General features: G+C 49.9%; 1 protein-coding gene across 1 annotated transcript in view; it reads right to left on the bottom strand.

Annotated features, from left to right (window-relative positions):
• Window positions 1-1,147: 1,147 nt before the first annotated feature.
• Window positions 1,148-16,430, bottom strand: part of Hipk2 (homeodomain interacting protein kinase 2) — a 183,740-nt gene continuing 168,457 nt past the window's right edge. Inside the window, 3 exon segments of the mRNA XM_047562045.1 lie at window positions 1,148-12,525; window positions 12,528-12,654; window positions 13,435-13,595. Of these exon segments, the coding sequence (XP_047418001.1) occupies window positions 12,191-12,525; window positions 12,528-12,654; window positions 13,435-13,595 (623 nt within the window). The 3' untranslated portion in view covers window positions 1,148-12,190.

The raw sequence follows: 16,430 nt of genomic DNA, 5'->3' as shown, positions 1-16,430 counted from the left end.
CACTTCTGTGTGTGCATCCAAAAGTAACAAGCAGGGATTTGAAGGTGCTTGTCCACTAAGTGCCGCCTTATTTACTTGGTCTGAAAGCAAACCAAGGGCTTATCAGCAGACTGGACAAGCAAAATGTAGTCATTCATACCATGAAGGATTATTCAGCTTAAAAAGGAAGGGAATTCTGTCATGTGCTGTAACATGGATGAAATTTACCAATATTGTGTGGAGTTAAATAAGCCAGACACCAAAGGACAAATACCATATGATCCCACTCACATGGAATGTCTAGAACAGGCAAACTTACAGGGATGGAGAGTCAAAGGGTGGGTGCCAGGGTCTGGGGGAGGGGACTGGGGAGTTATGTTTAATGGGTATAGAGCTTCAGTTTGGGGTGGTGAGAAAGTTCTGGAGTTGGATAGTGGCAATGATGGTCCAACAGTGGGAATGTAATTAATGCCACTAATTGTACACTTAAAATGGTTAAAATTGGAGCTGGGGATATAGCTCAGTGGGTAGAGTGCTTGCTTTGCATGCAAAAGGCCTTGGGTTCAATCCCCAGCACTGCAAAAAAAAAAAAAAAAAAAAAAAAAAAAGAAAAAAAAAGGTTAAAATGGTAAATTTTATGTTAGGGTATTTTGTCATAATTAAAATCCAAAAAAAGATCACTGGGAGGATGGAGCCGTGGTGAGAGGAGCCAATCTCTTGGGCCTCCTGAGTCGGAGCGGTAGGGGTAGACCTGGAGAGGGCGGTGGGGCACCGGCCCCACTGGGGACCGCAGGGCCCTGCTCACGAGGTCGCTGACAGGCTGACCGTGGAGAGCGCAGGGCAGGGGTGCCAATCCCAGACCTGGAACGAAGGCCAGCAAGCTAACAGGACAGCAGGTGACCACAGTGCCTTGAGCAGATGGGGCTGGAATGGGAGCTAGGCCACACTCGCCCCGCCGCACGGGCCTTGGTCGGAAAATGACCTTAGGCCCCCTCTCCAGTCACACCGTCGTCTCTGTAAATTTGGAAGGTGGTGGCAGGCTCTGAACATTTTCAGAGGTATTTCATCATTTCTGAAGGGCTAAATAACCTCAGAAAGACGTTACTTGCGACGACTTCTTTGCCTTCAGCTGGTGTGGTGTGGGGTGAATCAGCGTGCCAGGCGGGTGTACAGTGATTCCAAACAGTTTAATGTGATTCCGAGACAAAGTGTGATTACATTTCCACACATATACAATATGCATATGTGAGTTTACAAATTTTAATTAATAACTCGTTTCACCTCAGAGACCGAAAAAATGATCAAAAAAGAAACTGTGAGTAACAAGCTATAACATAGTTCACCACAACGGGACCCCCCCTTCTCACCCTACAGTTAGTAATATTACAATTAAAATAACTATATTCTTCTATAATTTTTTTCTGTTAAAATCATCTCATAAATTTACAATGCTATTATTAGTTTCCAAGACTAATATAAATTCACTCCATTTTTCTACAACGAAAATGATTATTAATTTAGAAGCACACGACATCATGATGAAAACACAAGCATTTTAGTAGCAAGGACTCGATCAGTTAAGAATTAGTTTTCTTGTAAAACATTCTAAAGCCAAGTAAAATATCCATTCTTATAACATACCTATAATATGAGACTAAGGAATAGGTTACATAGAGGTCTACAACACATTGGGCTGTCTTTAAAAAAAAGTAGACGTTTATAAATAAAAAAGAGAAGAGGGACAATTCACAGAGGAAAAGAGGTACACGAGAAAATACCGTTGCACGCAATAATTTTCACACAGATTAACATGGATTAACACTTTTTATTACAGAAACCGTACAGTGAAGGAACACAACGGACCAGGGCTTTATGGGGTTATTGAGATTGAGCTGAGATGACCCGGTAGAGAATGGTCTTGGCGAGATGACCTTGGGGAGGGAGCCATGTTCCTTGGACTGGGGACTGAGTGTCGCCAGGTCTCCTCTTCCCTGTTATTCTGGGGAGTGTGTTTTTCTATCCAGTGTCCTGAATTCATGGGCAGTTGAAAGGTAAACATTTCTACAGATCTGTTCTCTTCCATCTTAATGGATACCATTTTTGGAAACGTGATATAATATCAGGCTGCAGCTCAATACATGTGGTCAAAGCAAAACGGGATGGAAAATTCCAGTCATTCTGATCTGTTGGCCCCCTCACCCATCGATGCCCTTGATGCTGGGGACCCTGAGAGAGCAGCAGCACCCTTGGGGTCCCTGGCTCCGCTGTGGCGAGGTGGATGACAGGGCCGTGCGCTCCTTGGACACACCATGGCTGGCTCCAACCTCTAAAGGGCTCCTCTTCTCCTCTTCTGTAAAGCTATACTTTTCCTATCAGAAATTTGGTTTGATATATATACACAAACATATATATCAACATCTCTATCTATACAGTGATTCTACTAAACTAGTCCTGCTGCCCCCGAGGATGCCTTTCTTGTCTACTTCATTTGGTTAAAAAATGCACACAAAGAGGGTGAAGAGATGCTCTGGGGCCCAGAGGGACTGTGCCCTGGAAAACCCAGGGAGGAAGAAAGCTTTCAAAGAGCAGGGACGGAAGTGAGGGGCGTGGGAGGGCGGGGAGCCGTGGACTTGGAGGCAGGGCAAACAGGGACATCTGCTTTGAAGGGTGGGGTTGTGGGGACGCTTCAGGCTCCATTTGGAGGTCGCAGAGAACTACAAAAGATGGCACAGTCTGATCACTCTCCACTTCCCACGTTCTTCCTCATCACCTGAGCCCGACCTCATTGAACAACAATAGCACATCCACTGTCCTCAGCAGCAAGTGGCTGGCAGGGATGCATGACTGCCACTCTTAAGGCCGAGCGGGCCCTTATGGCTGACTCTTGACTTTCTGGAGTCCTGGGTGCCTGGGCACAGGGTTGTGGTGACAGCAGGGCAGAGACAGGAGGCCACAGGGACAGTGACCCAAAACAAGGAAGCAGGGGAAGGGGTGCCAGGAGAGATTTGTTTGGAGACTGGGTGAAAGGAAACTAGAGAGCGCAATGGCGGAGCCCTTTTTCAGATACAATGTACTTTTTCAACAAACGAAAATAAAGGTCAATTTCTCTATCACCTCTAGTTTTAAAAAATGTGGGTAAGCCCCAAAGACAAAGACACAGAATTCATTTGGTTAATTAGTGCAAAGGAAAACGCACAAACTGAACCGTGGGAGTGTGGTTAAAAGAGGGGTGAGATGAAAATATTCTGCACTGACCACTCTAACGAAGCCACAGGAAAAGGCCCTGTCGACGCGTGGTGTGAAGAGTTCCCTGGTCCCAGGTGGCCTGCGGTTGTCGAGGTCTCTGCTGCTAGAGGAATGGATCTCCACCTGGGTCACAGTGGGTACTCCACAGTTTGGTGGTGGCACGAGAGAAAATGGAAAACAAACGAGGCTCTCGGGGGAACTGGTAGCTCCTGCCTGACCGGGGGGCCTGCTCCTGGGTCTGAAGCCTCCCTCGCCCTTTCGCACCCGCTCCACGCAGACTGGGTCTCAGGGAAGGCCCCCAGCGGCCCCTGTCCCCAGCTCCTTCGGCTGAGCAGGGTGCTCAGTCTGAGCGGAATCTCAAGCCCCTCCCCCAGCCCGCCTTCACATCTCAGCTTGACATCAGCAAAATGGACACGTGTCCTTTTACAAGGATTTTGTTTTAAAAGGGAAAATGAATACAAGACAGCAGTTATACAGAAGTCCCCGTCAGTGAACCCGGCCATAGGGCCACACGGTTCCCCCTTGCAAAACACTGACGGGGATACCACTGGGGCCCTGGAGTGAACAGTGGTGCCTTCAGGGTCCCCCCAATCCCAGTGTCTTCTACTGCCTAGTGAGTGGAAGTGAGTGGCTCTATAACAAGTTAAATATTCAAATCAAGACACAAACCAAGGACCCAGGGACCAGTTCTCACTGCCTCTTCCAAGGTGTCAAGGACAAGGTCTTGACAAGTGCTGACACAAGGCGCGGACTCCGCGTCTGCCCAGGCTGGGGACACGCCCTCCCACTCCTGCTGGACTTCCTTTCACATTTTCTCAAGTTCACTTGGAAACCAACGCTATGGAGGAAAACGCACATATTGGGTGACAGAACAGAATGGGCAAAAGACACCTGCCTTTGGGAGACATGGCCTCCAACCTAAAGAGGGAAACCATCGCAGGGGTTGAAGAAGTCAGTTATAAACAGAAAGTTTCTTTAAAAAGTACCAGTTTAAATGTAAACTATAAAACACTTTAACTATAAAATGTAGCCAGAGATATGCTTAAGTATCCACAGCCAATTATTTAGTTTACTCCTTTAAAATGAGACTCTCTTGATAGAAAGCTAATAGCATTTTACAGTAGCTAGAAACGTACATGTTCCACGTGCGTTTGAACATCATATTTGATTATAACACACAAAGAATAATCTCTTCCTTGGTTTCATTCTTGTTGTAAAGATGAACGATTTTCAGAATTCACTTAAGCAACAATGACCAGGGTGTGTATCAATCATTATTTTCAGCCCACACAGATTTCATAGTCTTTTAAACCCCAAGATCAAGCTGGCTACATGATTTCAAAAAGGCTAAACCCAGGATGAATGCCCACATTTGAGGTAATTATTGCCATTAGGTCACAGTTTGTGTAAGATAATGTATCTAGAACCTTCTAAAAAAATCTTTAGGTGTTCTATCAGAATTCCAGGATACCTGTTGACACAACCAGGATTTTGGATTCTGACCAGTTGGGTTTGCTTCCAATAAGTTAAAGTTCTAAAAGATTCTAGAACTTGTGTAAACTACCTAAGAATTTAGGCAAACAAGCCTGGAGCCAGTCAACCAAGAAGTTTCTAAAGGAAACAAGAAACAAGAAACCCACCCCAAAACAGCTGAACAGATACTTTATAGCACATGATGACAGTTTGTTAGAAAATTAAAAATCTAGTCTCAAAGCATATCTAATTCTTTCCACCTTCAACCAAAGTGAAAATGGATCTGTATTACTGTTAATCTCATACTTGGCCAGAGACACTTCTTTAATTCCTGAAAATTGTCTCCTTTTTCTCAGTTTACACACTGTTGCTTTCTATTTCTTTGAGAGGGGTGCCTCTCTTGAAAGAAAGCTTAATTTTGTTCCTCTTTCTATAAGTCATCTTGTCTTTCTTCTTTTTTTTCTTTTTTCTTTTTTTTTCTTCTTTTTTTTTTTAACAGAAAGAAAAACGTTCCTGGATAGTAGACCCACATATGGTATTTACAAATTTGGTGTGAACCCCGCATCTGGTTCTGCCCAGAGCTGAAGAGTGGATCTGTTACAGAGATCAGAGCTGTCATGATATTTATCAAGTGCAGTAAAAAATAGCATTTTGAAAAAAATATATACCTTTAGTATTGCCTTTCTAGAATTAACTATAAGCAAGAAAAATTATTTTTTTAATGAAGAAAAGAACACTTTTTTTTTTTCCTTCACTCTCATAAGAGTTAGCAGCATTACTAAAGCTAGTTGGTACACTGGAAAAAAATCTAAAAGGAAGTCTAGGAATCAAAAGAAATTCCCCAGAGATTTTTCTAAAAAGTCAAAGTAATTTTGCCCTTCTGCCTGCATCCAGCGTGGGACACCCTCTTTTCACCCGCTGAGTTCCACGGTGCTGGCAGGGCACGGGGTGACAATTCCTGAAGGCCTCTCTTTGCAACATACACACAGGAGATAGCTGAGTCTGGTGGCTGAGCTCAGTTCTGAGGCCAGGCAGATCCTCACCAGCTTCCCCCTCACCAGCTGGGTGGTCCCAGGAAGGTTACTAGTTCTGCAAGCCCAATGCCTCCTCTGTAAAGAGACGGATATTGCCAATCTTGCAGGGTTAGTGTGAAGACCAAATGAAACAAGACCAGTGGGCAATTCCTAGCACAGTGTTTGGCACGAAGGAGATGAGCATATCATTAAATGGTTCATCAGAAATATGAGGTCATACAATTGCTGTTCATGAAAAAAGTGAAATAAAAATCACATCTCAGTAAAGATCCGATTAATAACAAATAGACGGGAAACTTGGGGATTCTGGACCACCACTGTGTTTTCTTTAACACATGCCACTTTCTCAGAGTGTCAGCATCCTCACCTGTCAGTGTGTGTGTGTGTGTGGGGGGGGGGGACTATACTTCTCCTAAGGGGACGGCTATAGTGGTGCCACAAGATGATGCTCACGAAGGCCTGGAGTACTGAAAGCGTCAACAAATGTTGGCTCGTCCATATTTGAGGAATATTGCTAGTTTGGACAAAGAGGCCATGGTATAGTATTCTACTGCAGGGATCTGAGAGGAGGAACTCGCAAAGGCATTGGGAAGCCCTCTCTGTGCTGGGTTTCTGCGGCAGGGGTCACTTCTCCATAAGTTCTCCCCGAGTCTGAAGGGAAGAATCAGCATGGAGCTCGCTTGCTCTCTCAAACTTTGGAAAGCTAGCCCAAAGCCCAGAAACCACTCGATTGGCCCATTACCCTGAGCTGCAGTGCCAGAAGCCTTGTAGAGGCTTCTTTTTCGTTCAAATGCCACTTTGCCATCTCCTCTTCCCTAGTGACCTGGCTGAGACTTGACTATCTGTGGAGGTCAGGAGTGAGTCCTGAGGCAGGGGAGTGGGAAGGAGCTGCCAAGTCCATGGAGTCTAGCACCCTAAGCCTCAAGGCTGCAGAACTGCCCAGCAGGTCTGCTTGCTCGGGGCTGGGAGGTAGGCCCGTGCCTTGGAGCAAGACCTCAGTGTCCCAGTAGCAGCAACATTCAGGGTCACTACTCTACTCCTCTTAAAAGATGAGTACAGTTTTGAAATAAATGCAATTAAAACAAAGAAGTCAGGATGGAGGGAAGAGCAGGTTACAATGGAACTGCTTCACTGATGATGTCATTATTGCCCAGAAAGGGAAGAGAGGAACGCCGCTTTGTCCATCTCCGGAGGTGCCTTTGAGAAGGGTTCTTTGGCTACAGAAAGGAACAGTTTCACCTTCCTTTCTAATTTGGTAAGGACAATTTGGCCTACTCAATTTTGAGGCTTCCCCTTTGAGGTTCTGTAGAGTAGCAGGAAGAAAAGACACACAGGAAGAAAGGAGCCTGCAAGTCCCAGACCGGAATGTGTCCTGGAAGCAGGGCTCCTGCCAGGCTGGGCTGGCGGGAGGAACCCTCACCTCTCAGTTGAGTTCTCTCTGCTGGTTGAGAGCACCGAGCTATTTTCTTCATTCTGTTTTCTGTCCTTCAGCTGCCTGGCAGGCCAGCAGGAGCAAATGCCCTACCGCATCCTACCCTGCCCTCGGTCAACGGGAAGCTGGCAGGAGAGTGGGGGAGGGGCGGGGACCCACGTCGTTCTCGAGACCATGAACCATCAGTAATACTTCCTTAAGCCTCCTCATCTCCTCGCTCCAGTTTCCAATAATGTTTGCTCCACTCACTCACATGCACACGCGCACATGACCCAAATCCTCCACCAAAGCTTGTTCGGAGCTTGGGAGTGTTTGTGACTCCCAGAATCTAGTCCAGGGAAGTCATCCTGTCATTTGTGCTGACCTCCCCTCCCTGACCTTCCATATGAAACCATGGCATCTGGGCAGGTTTGAGTCCCCCAGGGTGAAGAGGACAAAGCCCAGCTGGCTTCCACAGCCCACAGACAACCCAGCTACCAGGAAGGCGAGAAATGCGAACGCTGTCCAGGAGACACATGGCACCGGGCTCCGCCCTTCTTCCTCTGAATTACCCTGACCACCTGCTCCACCTCAGTCTTAACTGACATCGACACTGGACTCGCACACCACTGGCCTGCTCGCCCTTTCTCTTGGGGACATCCCAAATATCACCAAGAGGCACTAAGCACAGAGACATGGGTGCTAACCGCCGGATGGGTAAGAACCCTGTGGGAAGCAGACTGACCTGAGGTTCGTAAGGTTCCAATTACACACTTCTTCGTGACCTGTCCTTCTCCATCCTCCCCTCTCTGAGCCATGTTTCTTCACTAAGGAAGGATGGAGCCAATCCAAGGCTTGGCGATGCCCTGGGGGATTTGTGGTCTACCTGAGGACGAGGAGGGCATCCCCTGACTCGAGGGCTTGGTCCCAGGGATGGCATCCTTTGATGCAGACTCTGCCAAGGGGGCATAGTGCTGGAGTACCTGGGGTGAGGGCCTGGGCAAGGATGCTAATGAGCATGCTGGGGTCTCCTTATGTGGCTTCTGATGAAACAGTTTTGTCCTTGGGACAGAGGACTAGGGTGGACATGAATAACTGCTGAGGGTCAGAGGGGCTGTTCACTGCCTGACAGCTTGCTTCCCTTCAGGGAAATTGGTCACTTTCACCCTTACTTAATGGGGGGCTAGCAGTTTCTGGGTTTGGTGGGCAGTATGTGAGCACCCCTCACTCACAGCACAGGGCACTGAGGGCGCAGGAAGAGCCAGGAAAGGCGGCGAGGTCCTGCTGTGTTCCCTCACCGGCAAAGATATCGGGGGGCATGTGGCAATGTCTGAGTGGCTTCACTCAGGGTTCTCTGGCTTCCTCCCCATTCCGCCACCTTTTCTTTTTCTTTCTTTTTTTTTTTTTTTTGGCTTGATAGAATTGTGTGTTGGGAGGATGTATCCAGGGGGAAGGGACAGTGAGTGGAAGGAGGGAAAGTGAGGCTGAAGCATCCTGGCGAAGGCACCAGCTGCCCATCACTCTTACTTCAGTTCATCACAACTACTGGCTTCCCTGGAGGGTGGGGTCAACTGCCTGTGCATTGAAGGACATAAGCCACGCTCTGCGTGGGCCGATGGGAAGGGGGAAGGTTTAGAGAAGGGGCTGGGTGAGCTCTGGGAAGGAGCTTTTCTGCTTGATAACAGATGTGAGGCAGGCTAAGAACTGTTAGCAGATTATGGATGAACAGGAGAGCACAGAAGGAACGGGGGAGAAGCTGAGGATCCCAGGGTTGGTGCACTGGCATCCCTGAGCCCAAAGCTGCCTCCTCAGGTGGCCTCCCAGGCCACTGGGAATCTAAAAAAAACACATCATCAACAGTGACCATGCTGTCCAGAGCCTCAGCTGGGTTGTGCAGAGGAAAAGGCCTTGACTTTCCACACTTCGCTTTGTTGTGGGTCTTCCTTGGTGGCTCTTTGTGGAACAGATGACAGAAACAATCTTCCTAATTCCCAGGTCTTTCTTTCTTTCTTTTTTTTTTGTCTGACAAAATTGGACATCTGTATGTCCCTCCAGTCTTCTCCTATACTCACAGATAGAGTAAGTTTAAATATTAAAGAGAAAACACAAAGATGCTTGGAATAAATGTGCATTTAAAACCCTGACTAAAACAGCAACATGATGATAACGAACATAATTACAATGGTAATAACAAAAATAATCAGCACAATAACATTAACTTTATGAGCAGCATGAAACTTTCATTCCTGATCTGGAAGGAGAAAAGGAAAGAAACATCAGGTGAAAGAGTGAGAAGCTTCAATTTAAGCAGACAAAAGGAAATGGAAAGAACACTGTAAGTTGTCTTTCCCCCTAGAAGATCCGATCTAGAAAGGGCTGGAACTGCACTGTGCAGGAGTCCAGAGCGCTGCTCAGTAAGGCAGACTGAGGCTCATTTGCAGCCAAGACTAGATGCCTTGTAACTGTAGGAGAGGATCTGGTGGGACTTTGTGGCCATCTGCCTGCAGAAAGTCCAAACAGAAGGGTTTTCCAGGCTGGCGCGGCTGCGGCTCAGGCGACCTCTGAAGGCCTTGCTCCCCTCGCCCTCTCTCAGCTGGCCTCTTCCTGTTGACTCAGGACAGGCGCTTCCCCATCTCCGGTGAAGTCATATTGGTCAGGGGCCCAGAGGAGAGCGGCTCCTGCAGATCCGCTGCGGCCCTGCCTCGGGCAGGTGGTGCCATGGAGCGTGTCCGGCCTTGCACAGGTGCTGTGTCCTTCCTTCTGGGCAAGGCCGGCATTTCATCATCCCCAGTCCAGGGACCTATTTCTTTATAAGAATTAATGTTCGGGGAGGGGGAAGTTTCCAGAGTTCTTTCACAGCTAAGAGCTAAGTACCGACTTCATTACTGAATGAGGGCAGCTATCACTACGAAAACCCCCTTCACAGTAGATGCTACGGCCTGCAGTTGAGGCAGCACAGGCAAGAAGGAGAGGCTCGGACCCAGAAGACCTCTGTGCACCTGGAAACCTGGTTGAGGGGTCAGGTAAGACTCTGTTAGGATCAAACAACTGGAGCCACCTGTCAAGCCCCATGCTCGACCAGAGAGCTTCTCCAGTGTCCACCTGCTTCCGAGTTGTTCCCTAAGAGCAGAGAGAACTCCCCGCCCATCCCTACCTGCTGTGTCCAAAGCCTGAGAAAACTTCCAGAATGGAGCCGTAGTATACCGAGGGTGCAGGGCAGATTTCTTTGGAGACTCAATCATCTGTGTTTTCTCAAGTGCAGCATAGAACCCCTGTCACCCTCCTCAGCGTCCCTCCAACCTTCGGCCCACCAGACCCCTCAAATGCCAAGACCAAAATCATGTCTTGGGCAGACCTGGTAATTCAAGGAAAGACTTCAACAACAAATGGGTTGGTGGTTGTCTACAGACCGGGGGGGATCTGGCCAAATTGGCAGAGCAAAGCAGCGCCCAGGAGCTGGTGGAGCTGGTGGAGAGAGAAGCGTGAGGCAGGGCTGAGGACACCAGGCTTCTTGTGGGAGGGACGGACGGGCGCAGCCAGGGTGCGTAGTCTCCCAGCCTCCCTGCAGACAGCTATAGGAAGGTGGTGGTGGGCCTGGAGGCTGCTGCCCAGCAAAGCCAACATTCCTAAAATCCCTGGTAGCACTAATGCCAGACAGAGCTGGTCTGACGGGCAGAGCTGGGCAGGGTAAGGGCTGAAGGGTGGGGCGTCTCCCTGGGTGTTGGCTCTCGAAGTAAAACTCAACACAAAGCATTCCGGTGGTAGATGTGCCCTCCCACCACACAGCCCCGCCACTCTCAAGAGCCACTCCTTGAAGCCCTGCCAGAGAAAGACGACGGGTATGGAAAAAAAAAGAACAGAAAAAGGAAGGACCCGAGTGAAATGTTCCACAGCGCAACAGAGGAGCCGAGGCGGCCGGATGAGCCCAGCTGCTTCCCGGAGCGCCAGTGGGAGCCTGCCTGCACCGCGGCTGTCTGTTGTTCCGTAAGGCACTAGGAGGGAATGATGCAAACGCAAGGCCTCGAGGGCTGGGACGCGGCGCGGGGACACGGGGAGGGTGGCATCTGCGCTCACACCCACGCGCTGGCCACACGCGCTCGCTCGCCGGGACCACCGCACTGGTTACACGCCTGTGTTATAATCACTTTGTTTTGTGCAATCACACGGGAACAGTCTATCGCTGGAGCTGAACGCAAGGCAGGCAGCACGGGCAGGCTGCATTCCACTAGGGACCTCGACGGCGCCGGCCTGCACTACGGACAGGGTGGTCAAGGGAAACAGATCTTCAGAAAAGAAAACCTCAAGTTTGCAACACACATTATTAATGACATCTGAGGAACAACACTGCCTAGGGATTTATCCAGAGTGCTCAGAAAGAGAAACCTGCCCCTCCCAGGCAGTCTCCGGTCAGCCTGGCTGGTTCCATCATTCCTGATAAACGAGCCAGGGCTGGGCTTCGCCAGCGCCCCCAACCCCCCAAATCAGCCTCTTCAGGCCACAGCCTGACTGTGGAGGGGTGTTGACTCTTTAGCGTTCTGGAAAAATCCCTAATTCTTATGTTTAATTAATTAAAAATCTATTGGATTTCCATATCAGGTGTCCCTGACAGCAAATTCTCAATGTCATTTGCTGCCATATGAAAATAATCTTTTGAAAAGTTCATAGATAAGTTCTTCAAAAACTGGGGCCCCTCGCTTCTGGAATCTTCCTGTGGCTCTCTTCTTCTCCTTTCCAGTTTGGTGCAGAATGGGTTTGTGAACTTTTTTTTTTCTTTTTTTTTTCTGACGTTTTCTTTTTTTTTTTCTTTTTCTTTTTAAAAAATAAAAAGCATAGATTTCCCCCTCCTTAATCCCTTCCTTTTAAAATGTTCTCTTCTCTGCTCTAAGTACTCCCACTTCCTATTCAAGTTTCACTGGTGTCCCGTCCCTGTCCCCTGCCCCCTCCCCTGCCCCGTTTGCATTGTTTGTGTGCGGCACCTCAGTATAAAAAGCGGCTCCCCAGGGTCCCAGGAGCAGCCTCCCTCACCTCCCCTCCCCAGGCCCCGAGGTTATATGTAAGGGTACTGGTTGACCTTGGCAGGGCTCAGTGGGTATCCAGTGTAGACTGTGGAGGCTGGCGAGGCGCTGATGTAGGTCTGGTGGGCAAACTGGGCTGGATACTGACTCGGGTGGATGGTGGGCGAGGGCAGGACCCGGGGGCCCATGCTCACAGGGACTTGGTGGACGATGCTGGCCGGGTAGGCAGTGTGCTGCACGGTGTGGCGTGCGGAGCCTTGGGAGGCCACCAGGTGGGCCACGGTGCCAGTGGAGCCCAGGGCCGCAGGCGCTGTGTAGGTGTAGAGGTGAGGCTGGGTAGGGAGGTGGGCGGCGGCGGCAGCCAGGTGGGGTGGACAGTGCCGTGGCTGGGGCTGTTGTGTGGGAAGGTGTACGGAGCCTGAGCCATGGTGGGGGTGATGTAGGCCTGCTGCCGTCGGTGGCTCCCAGTGCGGTCTGCGGCCATGTGCTGCTGGGCCTGAGAAGAAGTAGCGAGAGAGGGGCTGTATTAGGGGAGGAGGGGCAGTGGGTGGGGAGGAGGGAGAGGGTGGGGAGGAGGAGCGGCAGGAGAGAGAGCAGATGCTTTCCTTTGTATGCTGACAGTAAAAATAAGTTTAGACTGAGAAAGGGACACCTGGCCGGCCATTTGCCAGGCCAGGATGACGTAGGTGAGGGCAGGGCAGAGCCAGTGGGGCATACTGTAGCTGTGAGGTGTCAAAAGACCCCTTTTTGAGTGGCAGCTGCTTTCTACGCACTGTGAAATCTCAGTCTTTAAAATCACAGGCTATTAAAACAGCTCTCTTTGAAATCCTGTCAGTCCAACAAATAGCCCTCTCTCTCCTGGGGAACCTAAGCCACCAGACGCACGTGCAGATCCTAGGACATTCTTCTCCTTGGTCCATGGCGTAGGTGTGAGGCTTCCTTCCCTGCAGTGAGGGATGGCAGGCTGCCCCTACTGGCCCAGGCTGATGGGCAGGACACCTCTGCTGGGCTGAGACAGCACCACCTGGGGCCTCTTGTGCTATCAGTGCTTATCACATCGGACAAGTCACTTTGCTTTGGGCTGGCTCTCTGTGGTCCTACAGTACCAACTTCACCACAGATGATCCAGGGTGGAAAGAGTCACTGAGGTCTCTCAGGAAACTTCCTGCCACCACTGGGGGAACCACAGCCCCAGGAAGAGGCGAGGGCTGTCTCCATGACCCTCTCTGCAGTTGAAGAATGAGAAGCTGAGGCGATGGGCCTGAACGGGGCTTACCTGACTGAGATTAAGGGGCTGCTGCTGCTGGAAATGGGGGCCTGGTCGCTGCTGCCGGTAGGCAATGGCTCCCGACGAGCTCCCTGAAGAATGACCGCTGGTGGAGGTCACATTGCTGGAGGACTTGGACTTGAAGGAGGACGAGTGGTGACTGGTGTTTACTGTGGTGGGAGAAGCACAGGTCACAGTCAGTGGCAGGTTCTGGGTTGCCCGGAAGATGCTCTCACTTCAGGTTACGGTGGCCTTCCCAGGAGGACGTGTTCCTGAGGCTGGCTGGGCACCAATCAGCCTCAGCCCCACATTCAGTCTTGACTGTGGAGTGGCGGCTGGGCCTGGGCTTGCTCCCTTGGTTAAGAGAGGGATGGGGGGCGGGGTGAGGGTGATGGGATGAGGCAAAGGTGAACAGAAAAGGTACAGGGGAGGCAAGGCAGCGGGGCCAGGCTGGGCCTCACATTGGTCCTCCTGGAGGTGCTGCTGCCTGTACACCCGGGAGATGGGTAATGGATCCCTGCCTGGTCCCCTCATAGGAGTGTATAAGGATCAGATGTGACTGCCTGCAGTGGGACATCAGAAGAGCAGAAGCTGAAACAACCCCATGGGAGTCACATGGTCTGGTCCCCTGCCCTGGGTAGGATGAGATGAATTCACTCAGGGAGTTGAACATGGTCAATTAGTTTCCCCCTACTGACAAGGGGGCTGCAAAGATGCAGGAACTCTACCTCACCAGCAGGCGGCGCCACACCCTGGGAAATGCGATTCTGGTCCAGCAACTCAAGGTGGGCAGAGAATCTGCATTCTAACCAGCCTTGAGGTGCTGCCACTGCTGGTAGGTGGCCCCACACTCCAAGGGCTCTAGAAGTGGTAGGCTGTCAACCCGGTAGGATGGCTTTGGATGCCACAAGAGGGAGCCAAGGAGCCTCTTCAGAGACCAGCTGTCTTTACCCAGACAACAAATATTTTTGAGCTCCTGCTTGGGCCCGGGACTGTGACTATGTGCCACCTGGAATGGACGGGGTGAGAGCAGGCATGAGGAGGAGGTGTCGCAGATCAAGGACTAAGAGCACAGATAATAGAGCATGAATTAGAGAGTTAATTGAGGCTATCTGAGATGGTAAGGGTCAATAAGAGCAGGCCAGCCAGGAAGAGATCTGAAACTGGAATGGGGCTGGGGCCTGTCTGGCTTCCCCAAAGACATCCCTGCTGGTGGGACAGGTGCACGAACAAAGGCCATGCTGATCCTCAGTCTAAGAACAGGGATTGGCTCTGTCAAGGGAAAGGAGGGCACATTCTAGGAGAGAAAGCAACATGTTTCAACATTCTGTGTGTGTTTGAGCACTTCATGCTTGTGACTCATACTTAATGACTGAGTTTTCTTGATTAAGTTTCTGGAATATGATTAAAATACTTTTACTATCTTGACTTTCTATGGAGGACAGGTGTCTTTCTGTGATTTATATATTCTGCAAACCTTGCTGCTCTCAGAATTACTATCTGGTAACACGGGAAAGAATAAGGAGGGTCTAAGAGAAAAGAGGAGGAGAGATCTGGTCAGGTCTTCAGTGTCCTGTGCTGCTGGTGGGGAGCTGAGAGAGACAAGCAGTGACAGGAGGAAACAGACAACTGAGTCTCAAAAGACAGGACCACATGCCCTAGAGGAAAAATATTAGAATGAACTGACCAGTGCAAAATATTTCTATGAAATAACTCATTTTTGTTAGTTTGAGTGTCGAGCAATCTATGAACACCAGCTCCCAGCAGGCAGCACGGTAAAGTGCAGGTGAGGACTGCCATGCGTAGGTGCCGGACTTGGTGGAGAAGAGCCAGTGCTGCTTGCCTGCTCCTCAGCATGTCTCTGGAAACCAATCAGAAGCTGTCTACGGCAGATGCGTGAACACCAAGATGCACTAGTCGACAGTGCAGGGGATCCAGTCAGCCACCCAAACACTTCTCCTTCGGCAGACTCCCAAGCTCTAACAGTCCATTTTGGGGAAGATGCCCCAGGTTGGTGTTCAAGAGAACCATGTAAAGCATCTAACACGAGGGAAGAAGTAGCCAGAGTGCGAAAATCAGTTCTACATCTCAAGCTGGGTGGCGAGAAGAATCCAGGAAACTTTTTGTTGGGGCCTGAGCATCTTGGGCCAAAACAGAAGCCTATTATTGTCTCAGCCAGGTATCCTGTGGCAGCTGGTATAAACTGGTGAATCTGGTCATTCCTGGAGGAGGGGGTGCTAAATATTAATGAACCACACATATAAAGATCAGGGCCTTGACTGAATTAGGTTGGACAATTCTGTGATAAAACCCAGAGTGATGAAATCAAGTCAAAGAGAAGGCACAAGAATGTTGATCAACTGTTGATGAAGAGAGAAGAGTACCTTCAAAGGTCTTGGCTTCAGAAGGGCAAAGGGGAACTGGAAACCCAGGGGCATGACATACACTGAACCAGAGAGGAGCCTCCCACCACTCAACACAGACACCAGAGAGAAAGGAGAGAAGCTTCAGTAGTGTGAGAGGTGGTGGATCCTAAACAGACCCCAAATCCAACTGTGTATGGGCACCCAGGAACCCTCCCATCCACCCACCCACTGCATCAGAGTCCTTTGGGTGGGTGCCTGGGAATTGCCATGTTAAGCTTCCCAGCAGTCCAGAGCCAGCCTGGCCCCACGGAGCAGACCTGCATTTGGGAATCAGGTCTTGAGACCCAACACTGTGCCCCATCCAAACCCAGTTACACTCTCAAAGGACCCAAAATTGCAGGGGAATAAGAGGTTTTGTGAACCCAAAGTAGGGTCAAAAATAGAAGGCTGTGGATGCTGGCTACCAGGAGGGCTTGCTTCTCTCCTCCCCTCAGCTGGATGGCTGTCCACCTCCTTCCCTCTCTGTAGCAGATCGTAGACTGGGCTTGCTGCTGGGCCCAGCTGTGGACTATCTCTCTGCTCCTGTTCCAGCTTCCTGGCATCTTGTGGTTAATACATCTTAGGAGCAAACAATGAGCT

This window comes from Sciurus carolinensis, chromosome 8, assembly GCF_902686445.1.
Source record: "Sciurus carolinensis chromosome 8, mSciCar1.2, whole genome shotgun sequence".
NCBI lineage: Eukaryota > Metazoa > Chordata > Mammalia > Rodentia > Sciuridae > Sciurus > Sciurus carolinensis.
The sequence above is the reverse complement of the archived record's forward strand: the minus strand, read 5'-3'. Positions and strand labels throughout refer to the sequence as shown.